The following is a 24,093-nucleotide window of genomic DNA, read 5'->3' as shown; positions in this document are numbered from 1 at the left end:
TGGCCACATGCCTCAGCTGCTCATAGAATCATCAGATCTTCTCTGCCCTGGGCAAGGCTGCAGAACAGGTTTATTGTAGACCAAGAGTCGATAGAAAGGAAGCTTACAAAATAAATAAGTATCTATATACGCCTATATACAATCCACGCGCACCCCGTGGACAGACCTCACAGCATGCATGCAAAAGCGCTTTCAAGCACAAATTAGCGCGATCACTTATTACAAACCTCTGTGTCGGGAAGGCCCAGGCATGTCTGAGCAGGTCATTCCCTAACCTGCTGCCGCTGCTCCTTCCCTTGGAAATGCTGGGGTCCAGCATCCACTGATCAGCTAGACCTGATCCCAGGCCCACTCACACCATCCAGCCTCGCCCAATCGCCTTATTGTCCCCCTTCGGCTGCACTGACCTCCCATGATCTCCTCCCTGTGCCATCCCCCTCCCATGACTACTGTTCTGTCAAGCTGCTTTGATCACAGTGTCCCCAGGCTCCTCCCAGTTCAATCCAGTCACCTCCTGCCCCTTCCAGCATGAGATCCCCAGGGGGATCCCATCCCCACATCTCCCAGGGGAGACCCACCCCTCTTCCCTTTGCCACTGGGGAGGCAGCAAGACGTTGCCCTATGCTCCTGGAGCAACTCGTAGCCAAAGGACCTGGAAGGAAACTGCATTCTCTGGACATAGGCTGGAGTGCCAACTTATTCCCAGTAAAGTTGTGGGCAAGAGTGGGGAGGGGAGGGAAAGAAAAGGACATGGTCAAGCAATGGAGCTCACCCCGAAGAGGGTAGGAACCTGAGGGACAGGGAGTTTTCTAGGCTTGTGTTGCCTCAGTTTCCCTGCTCACACACAACTCCTGCCACCTTGTAGAGGGGACAGCATGAGCTCCAAAGTGAGGAAGGCAAGGCCCTCGCCCTGCAGCACCCTAGCATTCCCCACCATTTGTGACTACACCCCTGCTGTGCCTTTCGCACATCTACAAAGACACATGCACACATGGACACAAGGGCACACACTCACACGCATGCTCTATCTACGTTGCTTCATTGCCTTGAAGAGCTCCTCCAACTTCAGAGCAACGTGCAGATCGCCTTTCACCTGCAGCCTTCCGCTCATATAGGCACTCAAGGGACGAAGTTCACCCAGGAAGAGGTCCTGCAGGTCTTTCTCTGCCATCTCCAGAACCACATCAGGGCTGCCCTCTGGCAATCCGCGGCCAACTTGCCCGCTGCCTATAGGACGTGGACAGGTGGGAGGGGAAGAAACAGTGAGCCTCAGGATGCAAGCTTGCTTGTTAGAGTTTTCCCCCACTGTTTCACATGGATTGAATTGGGCCTGGTGACAGATAAGAGCCTGGCAGGGTGATTTTGGAGGAAGGAGTCCTTACTGAATGGGGAATATGGAGGCAAATTTCTCCTACATTGCTCCACCAATGTCCTGCTCCAGTAGCTCACTTCCAAGCCGTGTCCTGTTTTGTCAGGGCCACCAGGAAAACCACCACTGGTGCCCACAAAGTTCTGTGAGGGGGATGGGATATGGTGCTTTGAGGACTCCTGCCAGCATGGCATATGCCCGAGGTGCTATCCACATGTGTCCCTTCATCGTTACCCACTTGGGCTGGTTGTAGACAAGACCCAACACACCCAAGCATAGCCCTACGGTCTCTTAACAATCTCACTTGGTCAGTCACAAGGAGACCAGGCTGCCAAGTTTCCATTAGTGCTCTCTTTCTAACTGAAAATTACAGTTTGGATTTTCAGAGAGCATGGACTTAAGGCCTGAGTCGACAAACTACAGCACTTGGCTAAAAAACTCCAGGATGCCTTTCACAGAGCTATGAAATAGGATTCATTTTGGGTCTCGCTGCTTGGGGAGCCCCTCTACGACTGAGTTCTGCAGGGTATGCAGCATGCAAAGGAGACACAAGCAAAAACACCCTCCAGCCTTCAACATGCCAACTCCGAAGAAAGAAGAGCAGTGACCTGAGGAAAGGTCTATGAAATAGGTGCTCCGGACTCCACTTGGCAGGATGATGTTGACCTGGTAACATGCTCCCACCTGGCCAACCAAGGACTCGGACAGGAAGAGCTCCACAGCTGAGAGCAGCTCGTCCACGCTGGGTTTTCTCCTGCTGCTGGCGGTGGGGACGGCAGCAGTGGGAGATTCCACCTCATTCACGGTCTCCACGCTGTCTGCTGGGGACAAGGGTACAGAAGTAGGGTTCAGGGGAAGTAGAGAGGGAGCATTTGGATGGAAGCAGGTCAGCTGGACATAGCTGGTCTGCATGGATCCGCAAGCCATTCTACAGCAAAGGTCTCCTGAGCAGGCACATCCACTTAACAAGCAACTTTCCAGCTAAGCAAGAAGAAGAAAGCATGGTTTTGCCAGTTCTTACTGCCTGCTCCTTTGTCTGCAGTGGATTATTCTTCCCCTGGTACCCCTTTTTCCCTAAAAGACATTGCGGGGCACAAACTGGTGCGGGATTTCTGGAAAATGGGTCAGCATGTCATATGCTCCTCCAACTCCCACCAAATTTCATTTTCCTACTTGCCCTGATCTTCCTGGAGCCAAAATACCTGAAGAAGTAGGATATTTAGCTAAGCCAAAGACCCAGAGCTGCAGCCTAAATTTTTTTCTTATTAGAAAAAACAAGGGACCTGAACAAATATGTGGGTCTTTAGGTCTCCTGCCTAATCTTCACAGTGTGATTCAAAGCACCTGAGCAAGACCTCTCATCACAGCAACCCCAGCCAATCCCCTCTCTTTTAAACCACTGCTAAACTCTCTCCACCAAACCAGACTGCTTCCTTCTTAGTATTGTTATCAATAAGAGACAGCATCTGAGCCAAATCCTGCCCAAATGTTGCCTTCAAATGTGAGTATCAGCTCTCTCAGAAATTGCAGGGCCTTCCCTGACTTTGTCCTGATGTAAACGATGAGATCTAAGTTGCACGGGATCACATCCAACCTTGGAGCCCAGGTTCCCACAGATATGTTCCTCGTCTCCTGAGTGGCATCTCCAGTGTCTTATCATAAAGTTTATGTTGTGCTGAATGTTGTATTGAGCTGTGCCCTAAATACTTCTCTCTCCTCTCCCTGCTGGCCTATTTGCATTGCGCTTGTCATATCCTGGAGACTTTGACTCCTCTGTAAAACACAAGGGAAAGCACCAGCGGATTCAAAAGTCATTGGACTGGAGGGACAGGCACCTATGTAACAGACAAGGCATGGCACTGGAGCTGATTACCTGCCTCTGGAGCACTGTTGGCACTGCCCGTCAGAGCCAGAGTGTTGCCGAAGAGATGGGCAGCCAGCTGCTGAATGGTGCTGTCGAGTCCCTCCAGCCCTGGCACTGGTGGCAGGGTGGCGAGGGGGCCTGCCAGGTTCTCCTGGGGCAGCTGTAGCACAGCCTCCATGGTCAGCTCCACCCGGTCCACCTCAAGGCCCCAGGACTTGGTCATGTCATTAATCTCGAGCTACACAGGCAAGAACAGAGCAAGAGACACTGGCAGCCCAGTCAGAGCTGGGTACAGCCAGAAAGGCTGCTCACCACAGCATCCTTGATAACGGACATCCCACAGCTTATTTTGCACTTCTGCTACTGCCTGCTTTTAGCAGCGGAGTGCTGGAGGAGATGCTGGAGCAGCCAGTATGGCTGCTCTCGCATTCAAGCATGCCCCCTGAGCTGGGAGCCGGAGGAAGAGAGCTAGCTCTGCATGGGGCCAGCTGGGGTCCAGCCAGGTGGCTCTGAGCAGGGTTATGAAGCCCTGAGAGGCCCAAGAGTGCTGTGCGTAGTTGCTGAGATATACACAGCCTGCGCAGGACAGGAAGGTGAGGACAGGCAAAGGGCTGCTTGCTTGCCCAGCTCAGACCGGAGCAGGTCGGGGCAGGGAAGACAGCTCTGTCTCGTTCCCCATTCAGTGACAGGAGTATCTGCTCCCTCCCAGGCTGCCCCTTTCCTCCATCTCCCATGGGCACCATGGCCTGGGGTAGTGCTTTGGCAGGCAGCATCTGTGGCTTCAAAAACATCCCAGATTCCCTAAGATACTTGTATATCCCAAAGACCTCCCCAGCCATCTCCTCTTCCTTCCCAAAGGCAGGACTGCCGTTAGCCAAGCAACTCAGCTGAACACCAACCAGAGATAGAGCCCTGCCCCTCACCCACAGATGGTCAGTCCCAGAGCTCTGCTCTCCTCAGCCCTGCGAACCCTCACCTCACCTCTCTCCCAGTCCTCACCTGCAGCAGTTTTATCCACAAGGTCTTGGCCTGCCTCCAGGTCTGTTGGGGGCAGGGTAGTTATTTCCCCTCGGCAGCTGCCCTGCCTCTCTCCCCAAAAGCCCTTTTCAGCTTGCAGCCCCCTCAGAGCAATTTCCCAGTGGAGACAGGGGTCGAATTTAAGCCTGCTGATAACACATTGGCTTTTCTATGTAACCAGACCTCTCGGACATATGCCACAGACCTCCAGAGATCCACAGCCAGAGGCTGAAGATACCTGCTCCGCATTAAACACTACTTCTTCCCATTTCCCCTCTTTTTGCTGGGGTTCACTGCCAGCTGGACTCTTCCCACATGGGGGAAACAGCTGCAATTTTCCCTTACTGTTATTTTCACACCCAGAGCTGAAGAGTTTGGGGAGAGAGTGGGAGCTCTGCATAGGCCTGGGGCAGTCCTCACCAGGAGTTGTTCCCCAATCCGCAACTTCTCGGCCTGGATCTCACGGAGGCTCTTCTTCAGCAGAGTCTTGGTCATGGCATTCTGTGCTGTCATGCGGGTGGTGGTGATGAGGTCCTTCACCATCATGACGGACAGCACTGGGTCCCACACCCGGAACTGGACATCAGCACCCATCGAGATGATAGCGCCATCCTTGGAGGTCAGCTGTGCAGAAGAGAGTCAGGCCGGCTGCACCTGGGCCAGCATCTGTCCCCCTTTCTGCCCCGTGGCCCAACCCTTGTCTTCAGAACCTGGGAGCAAAGACATTAACTTCTTTCCCCCTGCAACTGCAGCGTTTCAGTTGTACTTGGTGCCAAGGGCATGCAAGTAAGAGTTTAAGAGACCACGCAGCATTTCACTGGGGATCAGAGCATGCAAGAGGAGGAGTTCATATGCACTACTGCACGAGACACCCCACCATGCCTTGCCAGAGGAGTTCCATAGCCCAGGGCTACAGGGAGAGGGAAAGGAGTAGGCATCTGTGCTCAGCCAAAAGAGGGGCCCCAATTCATGCCTTGCATCAAGACCCACACTGCACCAGGCCTGCTGCAGAGACTGCTGCCTTAACTCTGCAAAACTGGAACAGCCCCCACCAAGTCCTAGCCGGACCAGTAGGCTACCCCTGTTCCATTTGGTCACTGAGCATCAACACGGGCAGCAACCCATACTTTAGAGCCATTTCTGGTCACAGGGAGCATGTCTGCACATGAGCACAAGGGAAGCTGGCTCTAGATCTCGTTATTAAGAGAGTAATTAGAAATAAACCTAACCCAAATGATCAAATTTGGACTAGTTGGAGTGGCAAGGCCTGTTGTCAGCCTGGAGTTTTTACTGAGAGACATCTAGACTTAGATGGGGCAGAAGGGTAGGGGCTGATATTTTCCGAGATGTCTCCAACCAGGAACATCCATTGAACAACACGTGCAGAGTCAAGAGAAGTTTTTCAACCACAGGTAGGCCCAGGGCTCCCAGGTTCAGAGCACTACGGCCCTCTCCCACCTTGTCACAGGAAAGAAGGATTGACAGTTGCATCCATGGAAGGAACCAAGGGCCAGACCTCTTCAAAAACCAGCTGTAGAAGGCTGCTCGGGGTGTTTTAGAGACATGTCCCCTGAGGCCATGGGACAGCTCACCTTGCAGGGTGGCACGTTGAAGGCCCTCGTCCTCAGATCCACTCGCTGCCAATGATCGATGAAGGGCAGCAGCAGGACAATGCCTGGCCCCTGCGGTGCCCGGATGCGGCCCAAGCGGAAGATGATCATTCGCTCATAAGCGGGCACAATCTGGAAAGGGGACACTTAGACCAGCACATTTGTGGAAGAGCAAACAAACCTCCAAGAAACATCACTACAACCATCCCATCTCTCCTGACAGGGTGTCCACCAGCACGTTTGGACAACACGAAGTCTGGTGAACCCTGTGCTGGGGGACCCAGCCTGACAGCCCTAAGAGCAGGTCTGTCTCCTCTGGAGCCCCTGCCCACACGCGGTTGCCCTGGGAGCCAGATCAAGCTTGATGCTAGACCACAGAGCTGCAGTCATCCACTGCCAGTCCTCACTGTGTGAGCCATGTGCCCCTCCAGCTCCCAGGGTGGGCTAGGGGAGAGGACCTCTCTTCCATCACCGATCCACAGGGTCATCCAAGGGCAGAGAGAACCCTTTGTGCTGCATAGCCTAGGCCCTTCCCAGCCTGCAGTTTGGGAGCATCAGGGCTGCGTCCTGAGCGGGGGCAGCTAGGAACAGCTCTGCCAGAACAGGTTTTTACTGACCTGTTCCTCACCTTCTGTCCTCGCTTACCTTCAAGGCAAACCAGCCCGAGATGGGGAAGGTGGCAACCATCAACAAGAAGACGAAGGACGTGATAATCCCATGGCAGATCCAGGACAGCCAGCCCTGGGAGGAATCTGCAGGAGGATGAAAGGGAATCTCTGCACCAGCTCTGATGGCCCCATTAGCCCCTTCCCTGCCCAGAAATCCCCAGCGAAGCCTCTGCCCTCCAGAAGTCCTGCACCCCTTGCCCCAGGGCTAATGATGGGGAGGCTGGCAGGGTGGGGGGCACACAGCTGGTGCAATGCCCCACAGAAAAACATGGCAATTGTGCCAGGGATGAAGGCAGCCTTCTTCCCCTGGTCTGGACTCACCTGCTCCGTTTGAGGTCTGCCCCAGAGGGTCTTGCTTGGATCCAAATGAGAAGAAGCCTTTCTGGGCACCGTAGAGCCCGATGCTGGATTGCTGGAAGCGGTCAAAGTCTCCCAAGGGAAGGGCTTGGTATCCCGACCTGCTGAACATTATGCCCTGAGCCCTGGCGCTGGTGCTTCAGCTGGAGAGGAGCCCGGCTCTCTGCACCCAGAGCCCTCTAAGCCTGTCTCCCCTCTGCTATTGAAGTGGCGAGTCCTGCGCCTGCCGCTGCTGCCCGCTGAGCACCTCTGCAGCCTGGCACAGGCTCTGCCTCCCCCAGGGACCTTGCCACTTTTACCAGTGCCACAGAGCAGAAACTGGAGCTCCAGCTGGTCCCCAGGAGCTTGGGCAACCCGGCAGTTCAGGCACGCTCCCTCCCTGCCCGACTCCTGTTTTCCTGGAGCAGCTGCAAACCTCTCTGCCCTGCTACGCAAGTCGGAAGGATACCAGAAAAAAATTTAAAAGCCAGGAAGGGAGAGGGCTCTGGCACCCGCCCGGCAGCAGGGCCCTGCCCGCCACCCGCCCCACCATGGGGGCGCAAGCCGACCGCCGTCTCCCCAGCGAGGATGCTGCAAGGGGAAGGAGGGAGGCTGCGATCTCTTCCTGGTTCGCCTGTCATGTGGCTGCTGACGGCAGAAGGAGGAAACGGCTCGGTGAGTTTTTCTGCGTGGGCCCCGCACGGGAACTGCTCCTCTAGCCGTGGGGAGGACCGGATCCTCCACTGTGCATGCACCTCGGGGAGGTCCGGGGGGCTCTCCAGCCCCATAGGGAATAGGGACAGCTATTTTTGCCAGCAATTCCAGCTCCATTGTGGCTTTCTTGCCATGCCATAGCCCCTTATCTGCTCCAGGCCCCCTCTCTCCACGCTTGCACCCCGGGATCTTGCGCAGCCGTGGCTCCGAGAGCAGCTCCTGCTGCAGATCCTATAGTGCAGCATTGTACCTGGAGGACAGGAAGCCCCAGACTTCCCTGGGGATCGGGGCCCCCTGCTCAGTGGCACCCGCCCTCCACCCAGATGTACACCCTGTCACGCTACGTCCCCAGAGGGACGCCGGCACTGAGACCACACACACACACCAGCTCAGCACCCTGCAGCAGACTGCGGAGACCCAGCAAAGCCCTGACCAGTGCTACCAAGAGAGGAGAAGGAGTTGGCAGATGTTACCAAATTAAAGTCCCCAGGGCTCAAGCAGGGGCTCGACCCGCTGCTCTGAATGCAGAACAAGCCCCTACAGCCAAGCAACCACCCAGACTCACACCATAGCAAAGTCCAGGGTCCTGTATCGCAGCTGAAGCCAATCTTTACCCTATAACCCCTGCAGTGCCAGGATGCCCCCCTCCCTGCCAGGTTCTCCTCTCTTTCCCACCACCACACCCCCTGCCCCTGCCACGCAACTACCCCTCGTCCCCGAGGCCGAGGGGAGGGCAGAAACAAGCACCGAAAGGGGGGTGCACGCCTAGGAGCGGAGGGGAAGGCGAGCTTTGAGCTCCGCACCTCCCTCGCGGGACCGCTCCGAGCCCCGCCGGTGCGATCGGCCCCGCTCCCTACGCCGCCGGCAGTGCCTTGGCGCGGCGCACATCTCCCGCCAACCCGGCTGCCCCAGGAAGCAGCTTGGAGCAGCCTTGAGTACCGCTGCCTTCCCCGCCTCCCTTGGCAGCTGGAAAGCTTCCTCCCTCCAGCTCCTCCTCCTCTTCCTCCTCCACCCCCCCCCCCCCCAAGGCACGCTAGAGAAACGAAAGCGAGAGCAGGGAGTCCAAGGGTGACCAGTGGCGCAGAGGCCTGCTACCCGGAGCGGCATGCCTGACAGCCCTGACGCCTCCCTCCCAGGCCCCCAGGCTCCCGGTCCAGGTCACCCCGATCTACACCCCCCGGCAGGTAACGTGGGCCCCAGGCGCCCCAGGCCAGCGATGCGCCGGACTCCCCCTCCGCTAGGTCGAGCGACGGGGCCGGAGGGCGCAGCTTGGCCAAAGCCTCTCCAAAGGGAGGTGCATGCTTGGGTGGGGAGGGGGCACAGAGGCACCGACCGGCTGCAAAAACCTTCGCATGGGGCAGAAGGAGGTGGTGAGGGGGTGGGGGCCCTGCTTGGTTTGGGGTGGTGGTGGTGGTGGGGAGGGTCTCACGCCTGCGCTGCTGTGCTTGGAGCGGGCTCGCGAGGGTGGAGGGACCGTTGGGGGGCCCGATGCCACGGGGGAGGGCTGGTGCCAGTGTCCCATCGCTCCCTGCAGAGAGGCGCAGAAGCTTTTGCGTGAACCCTGGGCCAGCCCAGGGCTGGGAGCTCCCCCATGGGAACCCCCCCAGCAGGCTCCCTCCCCCTCCAAGAGCCGGAAGAGAGGACATCAGCAAAATGAAACCAAAGTCCCTTGCAGACTTCGCTGCTCCTCCCACCCGTAACTTTGAAATCCAGAAGGGGAGAGACCTTGGGGAGGCCGGGTTTAGGGAGCACCACAGTGGCAAGGTGGCCGTCAGCAGGGAGGAGGTGAGCAGTGCCGCCCCCCACCCCTGCCCAGAGCAAGGCGGCGGTGGGAGCACAACCCTCCTAGACAGCAGAGAGTCTCCCCAGAGGCACCCGCAGCAAACTGCGCAGCGCCAGCTCCCGGCACCTCCCACCTTGCTGGGGGGCTGTCATCCGTCCCCCCTGGCTGCCAGCCTTGTCATGGGGCAGAGAGTGGCCCAGAGAGATGCATGCAGCAGGGGTTTACTGCAGAGACCCCCTCGCCCCCCCAGCTGACTGTCTCCCCCCCAGCTCCCTTTGCGTGAAGGATGGGGACAAGCCAGCTGCCTGCGTTGTGGCTCCATTCTCCCTTCCCTAGAGCGGGGCAGCTAAATTCAGTTGCCACTAGTAACTTGCCACCATTTGCAGCTCCAGCTGCAGAGCCATGCTTGGAGCCACCAGGGCGGGACAGTGGGACGCAGGAGGTCACCTCTGCTCGGCAAGCCTCCTGGGCTGCCTGTCCCTCCCCAGGTCTCACACTATAATGGGACTTCTTACCACCTTCCACTTAGGAAGGGACGGACACGGAGCTGCTGCCCACATGGAAACGAGCCACCAGACCGGAACATCCCTTTGTCCCCCTCCATCCTGCCCGCGGGCACCGGAGGAGGAATTCCAGTTTGTTCTCTGTGAGGGCTGCAAACAGGAATCACCCAACCTGAAGCTCCTCACCTGCCTCCACACCTTGTGCCTCAGCTGCCTCAGTGAGAACAAGCCCATTGGCCAGTGCCCCGTGTGCCAGACCGCCATCCCACAGGCCAGAGGCATCCCTGACATGGACAACCTGCTGTTTGCCAGCCTGCAGGCCAGGCTGAACATCTACAAGAAGATCAGCAGCAGCAGTGGCTTGAACTGCAGCCGGTGCCGGAAGGAGGTGGCGGTGGTCTGGTGCTCCGAGTGCGAGGAGTTTCTCTGCCTCGCCTGCTTCGAGGCCCACCAGTGGTTCTTCAAGAAGAGGAGCCACGAGGCCAGGAAGGTGGAGGAGCTGAGGGCAGAAACAGCCCACCAGTTTCTGGAAGGCACGAGAAAATCCTGCAGCCTCTTTTGCTCCAGTCCTGGCCATACCGACCAGGGTCACATCACCAGGTCAGAGCGGCATCTTTGCCACCTGCTCAGGGGGCTGCTTTGGCAGAGGACCACAAGGTGGAGGAGGGAAGGGAGCAAAGCGTTCTGTTGGTGAAGCATGGGTATTTCCAGGGCTCTGCTCTGAAGCTGTCCTGCCTAATACAAGCTGACTTCTGCAGGTTCAGATCTGCCATCTCCTGGCCAGAGCTGAAAGGGGTTTAATAACCTACCTTCAGAGAGGGATCACAGCAACCTTTGCGAGGCCTGGGCAGGAAATCAGTGGTGATGGGGGTCCCTGGGAGGAAGGAGATGAACAAGGCTTTAGGAAGTACTGGGTTAAACAACCAGGCTAATGCCACCCAGCTTTGTGCCCACGCCTGCCACTAACAGCCTAGGGCACATCGCTTCCCTGACTCGTGCCTCAGTTTCTCCTGTCCATAAAATGAGACTGACGCTTTCCTACTGCCTCACGGGGCAAATTGTACCCACTGCAGCAGAATTGCTTTTCTGCTCGCTCAAAGGTCCTGGGAAGGGAAGGGAGGACTGCGTGCTGGCCTTGAACAGAGCTCTATTTCCTTGCAGCATCTACTGCAAGAGGTGTGAGAAGCCCCTGTGCTGTTCCTGCGCGCTTCTGGACAACAAACACTCCCAGTTCTACTGTGACATCCGGACCGAGATCCAGCGGAGGCAGGAGGAGCTGGGTGCCATGAGCCTGGAGCTGAAGCAGAGGAAAAGCGGCTTTGAAGATGCCTACAAGGCTCTGCAGGACGAGGTGGCCCGCCTGGAGCGGGTGAGCAGCGAGACTCGGGAGCAGATCCAGCAGCGCGTGGAGCAGCTGGTGCGGCTGATCCGTCAGGAGGAAGAGGAGCTGCTGGGGCTGGTGGAGACGCGGCGGGAGCAGGGCCGCCAGGAGCTGGCGGGGGAGCTGCGGCGCGTGGAAGGCGTGCTGCGGCGCATGGAGGCCGGCGAGCAGCTGGTGGAGAAGATGAGCCTGTACGCCACGGAGCAGGAGGTGATGGACATGCAGCCCTTCATCAAGGACTCCCTGGAGGAGCTGCGGAGGCTGCAGCCCACGGCAGCTGGGGGCCAAGTGCAGGCCGCGGGGGACTTTGCTGAGTGCAGAGGCAGGCTCCAGGCGCTGGCGGAGCGAGTGATGGGGCGGACAGGTGAGGGGAGGCTGTGTCCGGACCGAGCCCGAGCCCGAGCCCCTCACTGCTCTTCCACCCCAGCAGGGAAGGAACCAGCTGTCCCACTGACATTGTGGGCTCGGGTCAGCTGAGCCAGTGCCTGCATCCCTGCCTCCCAGGAGGTGTCTCTCTGAGTCCCACAGGGCTCAGAGCCACCTTCTTGCAGTGAGATGAGCCCAGATTCTCTCTTGTAGCATGCTCATTTTGGCTGAGGCAAAGTTTGGTCCTTTGCTCATATGATCAGAGCCCTTTCCTCATCTCCCACTGATCTGACACCCCGCGGTGATGCTGCTTGTTCACCTTTCTGGGTTCCCAGGTCCTCCTAAGCCTCTTAGGCCATCCCAAACTGAAAGGCTGGGGAACGGGAAGGAGAACAGAGCTACCCTTTACTTGCTGCAGCCTTTTGGCTTGTATTCCCCAGCTCATCTGCTGGCAGGGCTGGGTGAGTGCTCTGGAGGCTCCAAACCCAGATCAGAGGTTGTTTTCCAGCTAGACTTCACCCTCCTCCTTCTCTTGCAGGTGCTGCTTCCCAGGCTGTCCCTGAGGTTGAGGTGGCCCTTGAGAACGACCTGGTGAGATGCCTGTATTTCTTCCCAGCATGCTATCACGGCAGGGGGAGCTCCCGTGTCAGTCGAGTTGCAGATCTCCCCCTTCCTCTGACCTTTGCAAGTCTTACCCGGGGGGCCAGTCTTACCCTTCCCCATCCCATCGATTGCTTAGTCGATAGGAAAAATGCTGCGGACCTTTCTGCCTGGACAGTAAGGAACCTACTTTGTAGCCAGCGGCCTAAAGCCTCGCTCTAACCGCTGCTCTGCACTCTCTCCCCAGCAAGAGGAGCCAAGCCAGCTCAGGAGCCAAGGGATCGTGCCCACCTTCAGGATCAGCCTCGAGGAGACGCAGGCGAGCACGGTGAGGACCACTTCTGCAGGGCTGTCCCCAAGCTGACCAGACTGGCGTCCTCGTGGTGCTGCAGTGCCCAATGTGGGTTGTCGGCCCCTCCTGAGCCCCTGCCCCGGGCCCTGCAGCCCAAGAGGTGCAGGCACGCACTGGGCCACCCCGCAATGGCACAGCAAGCTGTCAGGCTCCATGCCACAGGGATGTAGCGGAAAAATAGCCACCTGCCAAAGAGGTAGAAAAATGAGGGACAATATCCTCAAGCTTTGCAGCCCCCTTCTGCATAGGGGCTCATTTCCCAGATGTCTGAATCAGGGGCTGTTTACATCCCCCTGCCCAGGCACACACTGCCAGGGACATGGTGCCCCAGCCCACCCAAGCCCTTACCCCCGTGCTCTCCCTTGCCAGGCTCCCCCTGCCGCTACACGGCCCAAGTGGAGGTCACACCAGGTGGAGAGGGGCAGCCAGAGCTCACCCAAAAAGCTGAAGGTGGAGTGTGACAACGCGCCGGCCCGCAGCAATCCCATTTTAAACCAGTGGAACGACAAGGGTGGGCCCAGCACGTCCACGCCAAGCCAAAACTGCAGCAGCATCCCCACCACTAACGCCTGCAAGAGCCACGCTGATGACACAGGTAGGGACAAGGGTATGCGGCCCTCCTCCGTGTTACCCCATCTCTCCCTCTAGGATAGTCCCCCATCTTTCCCAGCCCCTGGCACCCCCCTGCACTTGGTGGCCTTGGCCAAGCCCCTCTTGGTCTGAGGCAGAGAGTGGAAACAGCTTCCCTGGTCATGAAGGCAAGAGCAATGGTGCTCCACAAAGATGCTCCATCCAGCCCTTTGCCTGGTCCTCGATGTAGCCAAAAGCTTACCTGAGCAAAAACATAAAAGTAGGGCAAGTTTGCAGAGATACTTCCCTGTCTCCAGCAGTTGGGAGCTCTGGATTTGCCTGGAGCAAAAAGTGATCACTGCAATATTTAGTGACTGGCACTGAGCACACCCAGCCGCACAGGAAGTTTGTGTACCTGCAGCATCCTGGAGGGAGGTGGCCTGCAGCTCAGCCATACACCACTGCATCAGCAGGAAAAAGCTGGGTCTCTGAAAAGAGGAGGAAGGAAGAAACACCATCCACCTAAGAGGCTGAAGCAACATGCACATGGGGCTTAAACAGGGTGGAAGATGGCTCTCACTCAGATCTAGGAACGGGGAGGTAGCAAAAAACTTCCCTGGGTGGGCTGGTCCACGAGCCACGGCTGGATGGGTTTATGCTCCTGATGGAAGATTTTGCCCTCTGGCTAAGTGCAGAAAGGCTGGACAAGTTAGGAGGAGGTAAACCCAGTCCTCCTGTCATAAAACCAGAGGGAGCCTGCTTAGCCAGCTGCAAGCCTCTCTCCCCCTCCAAAAATCACAGTTTCCCCTCCCAGGCCCAGAAAGCTTCAACTCTATCTTGTTCCTTCCACAGGAGTTACCAGCATCATCATATGCAGCTCAGAGGACAGCGAGGAAGACACAGTGGTGAGTGTAACGCCAGACCTCCCTCATTGCTGAGCAGGACAGGGCGACGGTCCCCTGGCCCCGTGACGCGGGAGGCAGAAGACGGCAGCTGGCCCTTGCTGAGACCAGTCACAGCCTGCCCCACTGCTGCCAGGCTTTGAGTCTTCCTTCTCCTCTTGCTTCTTCAGGAGGAGGGTGGGCCAAAGAGGTGCCCCATTTTCCTGCCTCACTGTAGATATCCCCTGCCCAGCACAATCTCTGCTTCTCCTCTCCTGTTTGCAGGCGGACAGCAAACCGACTTGTAGCAGCAGGGAAGAGAAATAGCATCTTCCGCACCCCACACATGCTCCCTCACTGGCATCTCTTTTCTTTCCTTAAACCGTGCCCAGATCCAAGCCTCTTCCCATCCTCAGATCAGCTAGACTCACTCAAGGCTTCCTCTTCCCCTTTGTTTGCTGTAGTGAACAGGGCCGACTGCACAATGCACGAAGGGGGCCCTGGACGCTTGGGAGGGATCTTGGCCTCTTCTCTTTGGCTCCATACTTTCCCTAGGTGTGCCTCAGTTTCTCCAGCAAAGAGGAAACAAGGGTTTCTTCTTAGTCCAAACTTTGGTTTCTCTTATAAAGAGCCTCCTGGGCTCTGTTGTAAAGATGGAGCCAGGTGGGAGCACTCAGCTCAGCAGAGAGCAGTGGGCTGCACAGCAGGGAATGAGCATGCTCCCCTCAGCTCACCACCAGCCAAGGGCAAGCCAGAGTAGTCAGGGTAACCGCCTGGAGACCAGGATAGTAGCCCAAGGAAACATTCAGCCTGACTAAGACATGAGCCCACCTTCTCCGTGGTCTAGGCTCTGCTGGTATCAGCAAGTCCCTTCGGGAACAGCCAGGGCTCTGCTCCCTTCTTTCAAAGGCAGCAACCCTCTCTCTGATTTGCACCAAGGTGGGATCACAAGCAGGTAGCACAAGGTAGATGATCTCCCAAGACGACCTTTCCGAGTCAGTCTACAGCTTCTTGCTTTCTTTTTCTCTGGGCAAATGAACAGCTGTCCACCTCGGACTCTTCCCCAAGAAAGAGCAGGGATTTAGGAGCCTCAAACCCACAGGATCTGGTACCCCCCTCCTTGTGAGGGAACATACACTCGCCTATAGACCTGATGGGCCTTAAGCCCGCCTATAGACTTGATGAGAAAATCTTGTCCAGGCCAGGGGCTATTCATGGTCAAAGGGGAATGAATCCAGGAGGGCGAGTAGTTCATCTGATCAGCCACCAGCATGTCCCTTCCAACTTCATTACCAAGGACCATCATGCAGCACTTAGAGGTAGTAGAAGAGCAATGTATGGGGACAGAGGATACCTCTTCTTTTCTGTTTAGGCTTCAAGCTGTGCTCAGATAATTGCAAAACTCACACTGCCACAGGGAAGATCGCTTAGCAAACATCCATAGCTATTTGCTCTTCTTTTCATAAGAGATATTCAGATCAAAGTCCCTTCAGCACCCCTCTCAAGTGCAAATTATCACAGTAGATTTCCTTCTGCAGGCTGGGATGTGGTAGGAACAGCTACTAAGCCTCACTAGGAAGGTTATTCTCAGCTAAAAAAAAAAAAATCAGTCTTTGGATAAAAATCGAGTTTTGGAGTTGAATGTAGCACTCATGCTTGGAGGCAGAGCAGAATTCATCAGTCCTGCTGCCTAAATAAGCCAAGAAATTCCTGGAAGCCACCACAGCAAGTAATGTCCATCCAAGGCTTCCTAAAGTGACACTCCTCCACTTCAGAGCTCCCTGCGATGAGATTTAATAGCCTTGCCAAAGAAGGCTTGTGTGTTGCAACTCAGTGGCCCAGACAAAGGTCGTTAGATGAACCAAACGTGGGCTCTCTCGAGCCACTCAACTCACTGGAGCCCCCCTACAGCACCGAGCCACACAGGTTTCATGCTTGCTGTAATCATGTTAAAAAGGCAGAGCCTCACCTTCAAAGCACACAGGGCTAGATTTTGGCTGTTCATCTTGCAAATCATTTGTTGGGCACATGGACAAAGCAGCCCTCCACGAGGACGCAGGATCTCCACCGAAATGTCATTACCTCCAGCATTAGCAGGATATCCTTCTGGAAACCAAGCAAGTGTGGCTGGTTTAGGATTAAGGGGGGCTATTTTTGTGGCACTGGCTGAATGAGGAGCTAACAGCCTTTTTTGTATAAACTAATAATGCAGAAGCTCTTATTACTCTTCAATAAAGCTATTTCCAGAATAAATCCCAGCCCGCTGCTGTCTTCCTTATTCCTTTTGCTAAGCTGTTTTTCCTCACTGTCCCAATTCCTCACTAGCAGGGAAAAGAGCAGCAGGTCTAAAACCACTCACCAAGTTCTATCCCTGCTTGCCAGTGGCCTTGTACTGTCACTTCTAGTACCATGCCACAAGCCTTGTGCTAACTTCAAAAGGGCTTGGGGCTGGGGGCCTGTTACGAGCTTGTTGTGTGTTCACACTGCTGCATGAACCACATATCTAGTTACAATATGGAGTTTAAGCATGGGATAGTAGCAAAGGTGTTGAAGATATGGGCAGAGGCAAAAACAGAGATCCCAGGGCTATAAGCAACTCCTCGATGGTCAGATGCTGGTCACTAAAGCACCCATGAAGTGCATCCTTGAGAACTGGAAAAAACTGGTTTAAGCACGGCAAGGTGGAGAAACAGTAGCAGCAGACCAACGGGATAAGGCATCTGGGTGCAGCCTGGGCATTGCATGGCACAGTGCAGGGGGACCTAGAGACTCGGACATCTTACAAGAGGACAAGACCCCAATAGCGGGGGGATATTGGGATCACTTTGGGATTGTCTTGCTACACACATCGAACTGAAGCTGCAAGCACACGGCTTGCTCCCAGGGCCTTGGCTCCTCAAGGACCAGCTGGCCAGTCATCCAGGACCGCATCTGCTGGTATGAGTGCCTGAATGTGTGGTTCTCCCCAGACCCCCTGCCCCTGAAAAAAACCTGCATGATTTCCTGTCTCACTCTTCAATAAAGCCTTCTTGCATATAAATTCAATTTGGCTAGTTGCTATTTTGGGTAGCAAGAGCATCTGCGATCGCATTATGTTGCCAAGTTTGGTTCATCTAACTCCCTTATTGCCCCTTTCAAAGGCTCAGGACAACAGGGTCATTAAAGGCACAACCAGATGATCACAGCCAGGCTGCAGTGACATAGGGAGCTGCCACCACCCAGTCATTATCACCATCCCACCCCTGTCCTTTTCCAGGGAGAGGAACCCATGCCTTAAAACACCTCCCCTAGTTTTCCCTGGCATTAAAGCAACTCCGGTCACCCAATTGCCTTTGGATGAGGAGGGGTAAGAAATCACTTGATTCTGATGATGTGCTGGTGAACACTTGTTCGACCACATTTCCAGTGCTCCTGGTCTCCTTTCCAGCATTTCTGGTCTCCAGGTGGGAAGAGTTTTGCAAAATTGTCCCAGTGAAGGTGCAGTGAGCCAGTGCTTGGAGCACAGATGTGCAGGGAGATGCATGTCCTATTCCTACAGGGTGGTCAGTGCTATTTTGGGAAGAGAAACCACAGCCAAGCTGTGAGCTGCCATGAACTCGCCTCTCATCCTGGCAGTGCAGGGTCACCCCTGGGGGAAGGGGCAGAAAAACAAGGTCAGAGCCTCTTGAACACACTGGCCTGCTCTTCCTATTGGCAAATACTCACTGTTAATGTCTGTCCCTGCTGAGGCTGCAGGGGCTGTTTGAAGCCTGACAGGGCAGAGAGGCTCTACCGAGGGCCTTGGTTACAGGAGCACTGGAGGCTCTTTCCTTCTCTGTCCAGGGCTTGTCAGTGGGCTCCAGCAGGGCACTTCTCCCGCTCTGTGCCTCAGCTTACCCTCTGCAGCCAGGTGGCTAGGTTTACTTACTCACCTTGGGAAATCCTGTGCAAGGACAAGCACAGGATGTCTGCTGAGCCCAGAGAGACATCAAACCTCCACCTTGCCCAATTCATTCTCTTTTTCCTGTTTAGGCCAAACTTCTCCTGTTTAAGCCCATTAGCATCTAATACCATGGTTGCTCAGCCACATTTATGTCCACTGTTTGGACATTAGGATGTGTCCACATGGACGAGTGCAGAAAAGAGCAGCGGGTCCCAGGACCTGGGCGCTATCTGCTCTGCTGGCTGTTATCTCACTCCCACTGCTCAGTTAACAGCTGCCCTGGGGGGCTCTGCTCTTGCTCACCTGGCCCTGTCTGCTCCAGGAGCTCAGCTCAGGCTCTGGGCTTTCTGGGACTCACTGAGCCAACCTACTCCTGAGACATGACACAGGCTCAGCCCTTCCCCAGTGGTGCAGGGACACAATGGGTTTGTGGCAAACATGAGTGGGTCCTTGCTCAAAGCCTCTGGGTTTGCATTGCACCCAAAACTGCAGTTCATGCCTTCCCAGAGTCCAGAGCAGGTGACTTCAGGTCAGCAGCTCAGCTGCTTCTCTGCTCTCTTGCAGGTCTCCAGTGAGCCCTCTACCCTCTTACACTCAGGGAGCAGCACCTCGCACCACAGCCCTGGCTCTGCCAGCCCCTGGGGCTACGGGCCAGGGCTGAGCACCTTGGTGTTCTTCGACTTGAAGGTCGACCAGAAAAGTGAGCAAGTTACTCTGCCCTTTAAGGGGCTGGGGGGAGAGCGAAGGGTGGCCATGAGCAGAGAGGGGCAGGCTGGCTCAGGGGGCATCCTGCTTGCCTGACAGGCTGGGGCTCAACCTTTCACCTCCCCGGGCCTTATGCCAGCCCTACACTTTCCCCTCTGCAGCTCAGCAGATCACACAGATAGCAGCAGCCAACGGAGATCACACCTTCAAGACACTGATCCAGACACCCGAGTCAGTGCTCATGCTGCTCTCCCAGGGCGTCCCCTTGGAGACGGCGATGGAGCAGCTCCTCTGGTACCTCCGCTCCGTCCCCAGGCCTGTCCTGGTGGTCTACAACTTCTGGGCACCAGAGCTGCCTGCTCTCTTTAAAGCTCTGGATGCCACAGCCAGGAAAGTGGACTTCTGCCACACTGTGGAGGGTTACTGGAACATGTTGCCCATAATCAAAGAGAAGCTTCCCAAGGCACCTTCCTACAAGCTGAAGAGCCTGCTGAGAAAACACCTTCGGCAACAGCTGAACGAAGGCAGCGCCCTGGCAACAGCGAAAGCACTGCAGGATCTGGGTGAAGCCCTGGGGCTGTTCTCCCACCCTGATCCAGGGCCCTTGTTCACACACTGCAACCTGCAGAGTTACACAATCCTGCAGGCCCTGGTGCAGGAAAAGCTCCTCACCAAAAGAGCCGCCAAAATCCTGGCCAGGCGCAACCTCATCCTCTGGGAGCTGGAGCAGGCGTAGGCAGCAGGAAGGCCCCAGCAGGGCTGCAGCACCAAAGCTGTTGTACCATGACATGGGCTGGCCAGGTCCCAGGCTAACCCTGTCACAGATGCTTGCTCTGGCTTCCTGAAGAGCCTCCGAGGAGCCGAGCACACCTAGCCTCAGTGCAGAGCTGCTCAGGCATCCCCCCCCACCAGTTTCCAGCATCTGATGCATTAGCCAGGGTTCACTGTTCCCTGCGAGTTCCTGACCCCTTCCATTCCTGGCATAGGATGTAAAAGGGATCAGGGCTCCAGGTCAGCTCTAAGGGGAATAAACAATCCCATGAATTAACATCTTTAGAAAATAAATTATGCAGCACAGCCCAGCAGTGTCTCTACCTCTCCCAGCAAGGGCACAGGGAAGACATTCTCTAAATGCTATTTGTACCAAACGCAATGCAACCATTTCGGAGAGAAAGGGAATCAGCCCTGTCCCAGCTAGGCAGCAAGAGGTACCTTTATTTTGCAGACCTTTGCAGCCCAAATCTGGCCTGAAGTGGCAGGCAGAGATTTCTAGCTGTGTCACCCCCTTTGGAGGGGCTGCCATGTCCCAGTACTGGGGCAACACACACATCCTTTGCCCCCATCTTCTCTGGGGCCTGGGCCTCCTGTCCCTGTGCCAGAGGCAGGGGGGTGTGAGCGTGACATGGACAGGGCAGTGCAGGAGACACACCACCAGGTGTCTCTTTTGTACAGCTGGGCGCACAGTTGCACGTGTTTGTCCAGGCGTACATGCATGCTTGTACATGCTATACAGCCACATTAGTGCACAAACACATGTATTCACCCAGACACTTGTGAATGCACATGCATGCTTGTGCATGCACATAAGTAGGCACCCACACACTTGTGGGCACACAGATACTCTCCCAAATGCGCACACACGCAAAGATACCCCCATGCAAGCTGCCACACTGCTTTCCCCATATTGCCAATTCCATGGGCATCCCTACACACATAAGCACATCCATACAACACCCCCCCTCCCCTCCCCGCCTCATCCTTTCCCCCCAGAGAGCCATGGCCTCTATCACGTGCACATCCTGCCAAAGGCCTTGCCAGGATCTGCCTAGCTGCAGCCATCACCAGGGCATCTGGCCTGCTAAAGGAGGCACAGAAGGAGGAATAGCTGCAGCAGATCACGAGGCTGGACAGTGATATGGGCCCAGGAGAGCCTCCAGACAGCAGTCCTGGGGGAGAGCACCCGCTGCAAGCTCTCGGGAGCAAACTCTACTTTTCCCCCCCACCAGCTAAGCCAGAGGTGCAGGGGCCTGGTCCTCTTCCTCCAAGTCCAGGAGGAAGAAGGCGCAGTCGGGGTGGACTCCCACAGAGGGCAGCCCAGCCAGGGCAGTGCCAACGCACCATCAGAGAGTGGCACCAGGGACAGCTGAAAGCAGGTGATGGGTAGGGAAAGGATGTGCCAAAACCAGCTGGGGTAGCAGGACCTGGCTGCTGGAGTAAGGGCTCCCCAGAGCTGACATTAGCCCCAGAGCACCCTTACCGCTCACCACAGGAAGCTACTGGCCGCCTCCTCCTCCTGGTGGGGACATGGTAGGAGCTGCCAGGCTCAGGAAATCGGGGTGAGACAGGAAGAAAACAAATCCCATCATCTGGGAGCACCCAACAAACCAGGAAGGGCTCAGAAGCAGTCTTGAAATATTCAGACAGGGTCTTAGCTGCAAGACAGGGGTAAGCAAGGGGGCTGCATCACCTTCTGCCTGTCCCGCACGCTGCCTTTTGTGTCTATTAAAATCTAGATACAAGCAGGACAGCTACAGCATCACATGATGTGCTCTCTTGCAATTCAGGGAGCAATCCCAAGGGAGAATCCATGAGGGCAGAAAAGCATGCAGGGCAGGAGGGCTTGTCACCAAACCCAGATAAGGCCATCCTGGGGCAGGGGGGTCAGTCCACCTCTGACCCCGACTGGGGTCACTGGGGCCAAGGCCAGCCACAGCTCAGCCAGGCTTTCCGGTGCGGGCCTTGTTCCCACAGTTGGGGAGTTCACATCTCACTCTCCCTGTAGACTCTCTGATGTCTAACACAGGATTACGTGCAGTGGGCAGGCATAGAAGGCAAGCAGGTAGTCACCTACAAGAGCAAGCTCCATTTGTCTGATGTCACTGGCCTTATCAAAGTCTTGTAAAACAGTAAAGTCAATGGTCTAGAGGAGCCAGATTAACTGTCTTAGTCCTGCATTGCCATAAAGCTCAGTCACCCAGCTAGAACAGGGTTTCATCATCATTAGTCACTGCAGGGTGATCAGAGCAACATTCAACAAGCTCCAGCACTGGAGGAAAGGGTGGCAGCTGGGGTGCCCCTAGCAGGGAGAGAGCTTCCAAAAAAAATAGTCACCAGCCTCCACTTCAGGCAGGGCGTTTCTGTACCCTGCCAGGCTGGTACAGCTCAGGAAAGTCACAAGAAGTAGGAGTGACTTCCCCATGCCCACCCCAGGGAGCCTGCAGGAGGAAGAGGGCATGACAGCCTTTGTGTGATGCGCCCCTGATTTTAGACCTGCTACCCAAATGCCTTGATGTCACAGCCTCTTTGCAGGGACAATTTTGGTAGAAGCTGCACAGGAGGAGGCAGACTGGCAGACCCAGGGTGGAGAAAGAACCGTAAACCTTTCTATGGGGGTGGAACTGGTGGGACAATGCCGAACCCTACTCTGACCTCCCTGCCACCCACATCCATCCCATGAAAAGTCAGAGGCGTTAGGAAGAACGGGAGTCTCATTTATTTAGAGCAAGAAATAACTTTACTGAATAAAGCTAATCTCCTGAAATGATATATAATATGTTACTTGCCTGATTGGCTGTTATTAATAATGCATTGCTCAATCTAAACCATTCATAAATGACTCCCTGTTAGCCCAGAGCAAAGTGCTATGGGATTCACAAAGGGGACAATAAAATAAAAGGCAAGAAAGAAGAGCATAAATCCTCCTTGTTTATGAAAATGGATTTCTCCAACATACATGTAAAACTAATTACAGCCAAAGGGCCAGCTCCTCTGCATTTGATTATACCCTACAAATTCACTTGGGCTGGATGGCCAGAGTGGGTGCAGCAGCAGCAAAGGATCTACCCCAGAGAGCCCAGTAAATATTAACAGGACTGTGTTGTTAGTTTAAAAAAAAAAAAAAAATCTACCGGCTAGCCCCCAAATGGATTTGGATCCCAGGGATAATCAAGAGCAAGGGGTGGTGGTGGACAGATAGGAGCCTCCGTTAAGTATTTGGGGAAGTGGATGGACATATGGAAGGAGGCAAAGCTGGGAGAGGTCTTGCCTAGATAGAGGAAGAAACCATATTGTCTCTGATCAACCAGGCCCTCCAGCCAGGACATGCCTAGGAGAAGGTCTCCATATGCACTCACCTGGTCCCTAAGGAGCTGGGCTATAGCTGGAGAACACAGGAGATTCCAATCACAGGCATGACCACCTCCTCAAATAACAAATGCACCTGACCACCTTGGAGGAGAGGATTGCTCTCCCCCAATGCTTCCAGGCAAGGATTAACAATCAGCAGGCATAAACCAGCATATCCTCATTAGTTTCAGTGAGGAAATAGTGAATCCTACAGCGAGCAGGCTCTCTCATTTATATCAGCTGAGAATGTGCTCCCCCCCCCCCCCAATCCCTACGCCCACCCCCAGCAACCCTGGCAGAGCTGTGATCATTGACACCAGCTGAGGGTCTGGCCCCCAGCTCAGCTTCTACTTGTCACATATTAGGAGCATGCTGACGGCAGATGTGCTGTTAGCAGGAGAGGCCAATAACCCTGGCACCTGCTCTTCCACCTGTGTATCCATCCATCCATCCATCCATCCATCCTGTATCCATCCATCCATCCATCCATCCATCCATCCATCCATCCATCCATCATCCTCTGCTGCAGCTCTTCATTTGAGGTGTTGAAAAGCTACCACAAAGGACTGTTACTCCCTGCACGTGGGAAACTGAGGCACAAGGAGTGACACGAACTCCATGTGTAGTATGCTGGGGAGTCATGAGGTGAATGGAGGCTGTCACTCACACCATGCAGCTTTACACTATGATGCCCTCCAGAGGGTGTAGGTTAGGGTCTGGCCCCAGGAGTGGGGAAGGAGAGAAGCATTATCCATCCAGTCGCACACATGGCTCATCCTGTGACCCACTTCTAGCATGACATGCTGCTCCGACGCTCCTAAAATGCGTATAGGAGAAACGCTGCCACTTTGTCTGGGATACTTGGGTTTCTTCCCCTTGCATGATGAATGAAGGCCTCTTGGGAAGAGCTCAGTGAAGTGCAGTGAAAAGCCAGACAGCAAGTGTCCTATCTGTGTCAGCCACCTCCTTGAGACAGTTTAACCTGCTTTCATACTCCTCAGAATAATTTTCCAGCCTTGCATTCCCATGTGGCTGTCTCTACCACTCTTAACACTTGAGTTGCAGAGCCCAAATCCTGGCCTTCAGGAAATACTCAACAAGCTCTGAATACCAAGGTCACAGAGCCCCACTGTGGCAAGGGCCATAAGGAGTGCCTGGATTCCAACCCCGTCACAAACTTCTCCCTGTCATCCCACACTCATGTGAACGTACACTCCGGAGCCACCCTGCTCCTTGCCCAATATTAGATGTTTTCCAAAGCCTTCTGTTTCCTTCCTGGCTGTCTGCCTCCGTCCATTCACCAACAGTGAATTCCCCCTCACCTGCT

The 24,093-nt window shown here is 55.4% G+C and overlaps 2 protein-coding genes across 9 annotated transcripts; one reads left to right on the top strand and one right to left on the bottom strand.

Annotated features, from left to right (window-relative positions):
• Positions 1 to 52: 52 nt before the first annotated feature.
• On the bottom strand, positions 53 to 9,207 carry STOML1 (stomatin like 1). 7 transcript variants are annotated; one of them, XM_068957928.1, is made up of 8 exons: positions 9,008 to 9,190; positions 6,850 to 6,986; positions 6,506 to 6,612; positions 5,843 to 5,992; positions 4,671 to 4,874; positions 3,243 to 3,471; positions 1,978 to 2,190; positions 53 to 1,227 (listed from the first exon to the last, which is right to left on the bottom strand). In XM_068957928.1, exons 1-8 carry the CDS (start codon positions 9,169 to 9,171, stop codon positions 1,025 to 1,027), a joined length of 1,407 nt encoding a protein of 468 aa, XP_068814029.1. In that variant the 5' UTR covers positions 9,172 to 9,190; the 3' UTR covers positions 53 to 1,024. The 7 variants fall into 7 exon arrangements, with proteins under 7 accessions (XP_068814029.1, XP_068814030.1, XP_068814034.1 ...); XM_068957929.1 differs by having other exon boundaries at positions 1,978 to 2,187; positions 9,008 to 9,186; XM_068957933.1 differs by lacking the exon at positions 9,008 to 9,190 and adding an exon at positions 8,326 to 8,514 and having other exon boundaries at positions 1,978 to 2,187.
• LOC104144586 (protein PML-like) lies at positions 7,407 to 23,019 on the top strand. 2 transcript variants are annotated; one of them, XM_068957924.1, is made up of 10 exons: positions 7,515 to 7,539; positions 8,607 to 8,762; positions 9,891 to 10,464; positions 11,026 to 11,609; positions 12,150 to 12,202; positions 12,459 to 12,539; positions 12,933 to 13,158; positions 13,986 to 14,038; positions 18,501 to 18,636; positions 18,803 to 23,018. In XM_068957924.1, exons 2-10 carry the CDS (start codon positions 8,684 to 8,686, stop codon positions 19,375 to 19,377), a joined length of 2,361 nt encoding a protein of 786 aa, XP_068814025.1. In that variant the 5' UTR covers positions 7,515 to 7,539; positions 8,607 to 8,683; the 3' UTR covers positions 19,378 to 23,018. The 2 variants fall into 2 exon arrangements, with proteins under 2 accessions (XP_068814024.1, XP_068814025.1); XM_068957923.1 differs by lacking the exon at positions 8,607 to 8,762 and having other exon boundaries at positions 7,407 to 7,539; positions 18,803 to 23,019.
• Positions 23,020 to 24,093: the final 1,074 nt, after the last annotated feature.

This window comes from Struthio camelus, chromosome 12 (genome assembly GCF_040807025.1).
Source record: "Struthio camelus isolate bStrCam1 chromosome 12, bStrCam1.hap1, whole genome shotgun sequence".
Lineage (NCBI taxonomy): Eukaryota > Metazoa > Chordata > Aves > Struthioniformes > Struthionidae > Struthio > Struthio camelus.
This window is presented reverse-complemented; position numbering and strand designations above follow the sequence as displayed.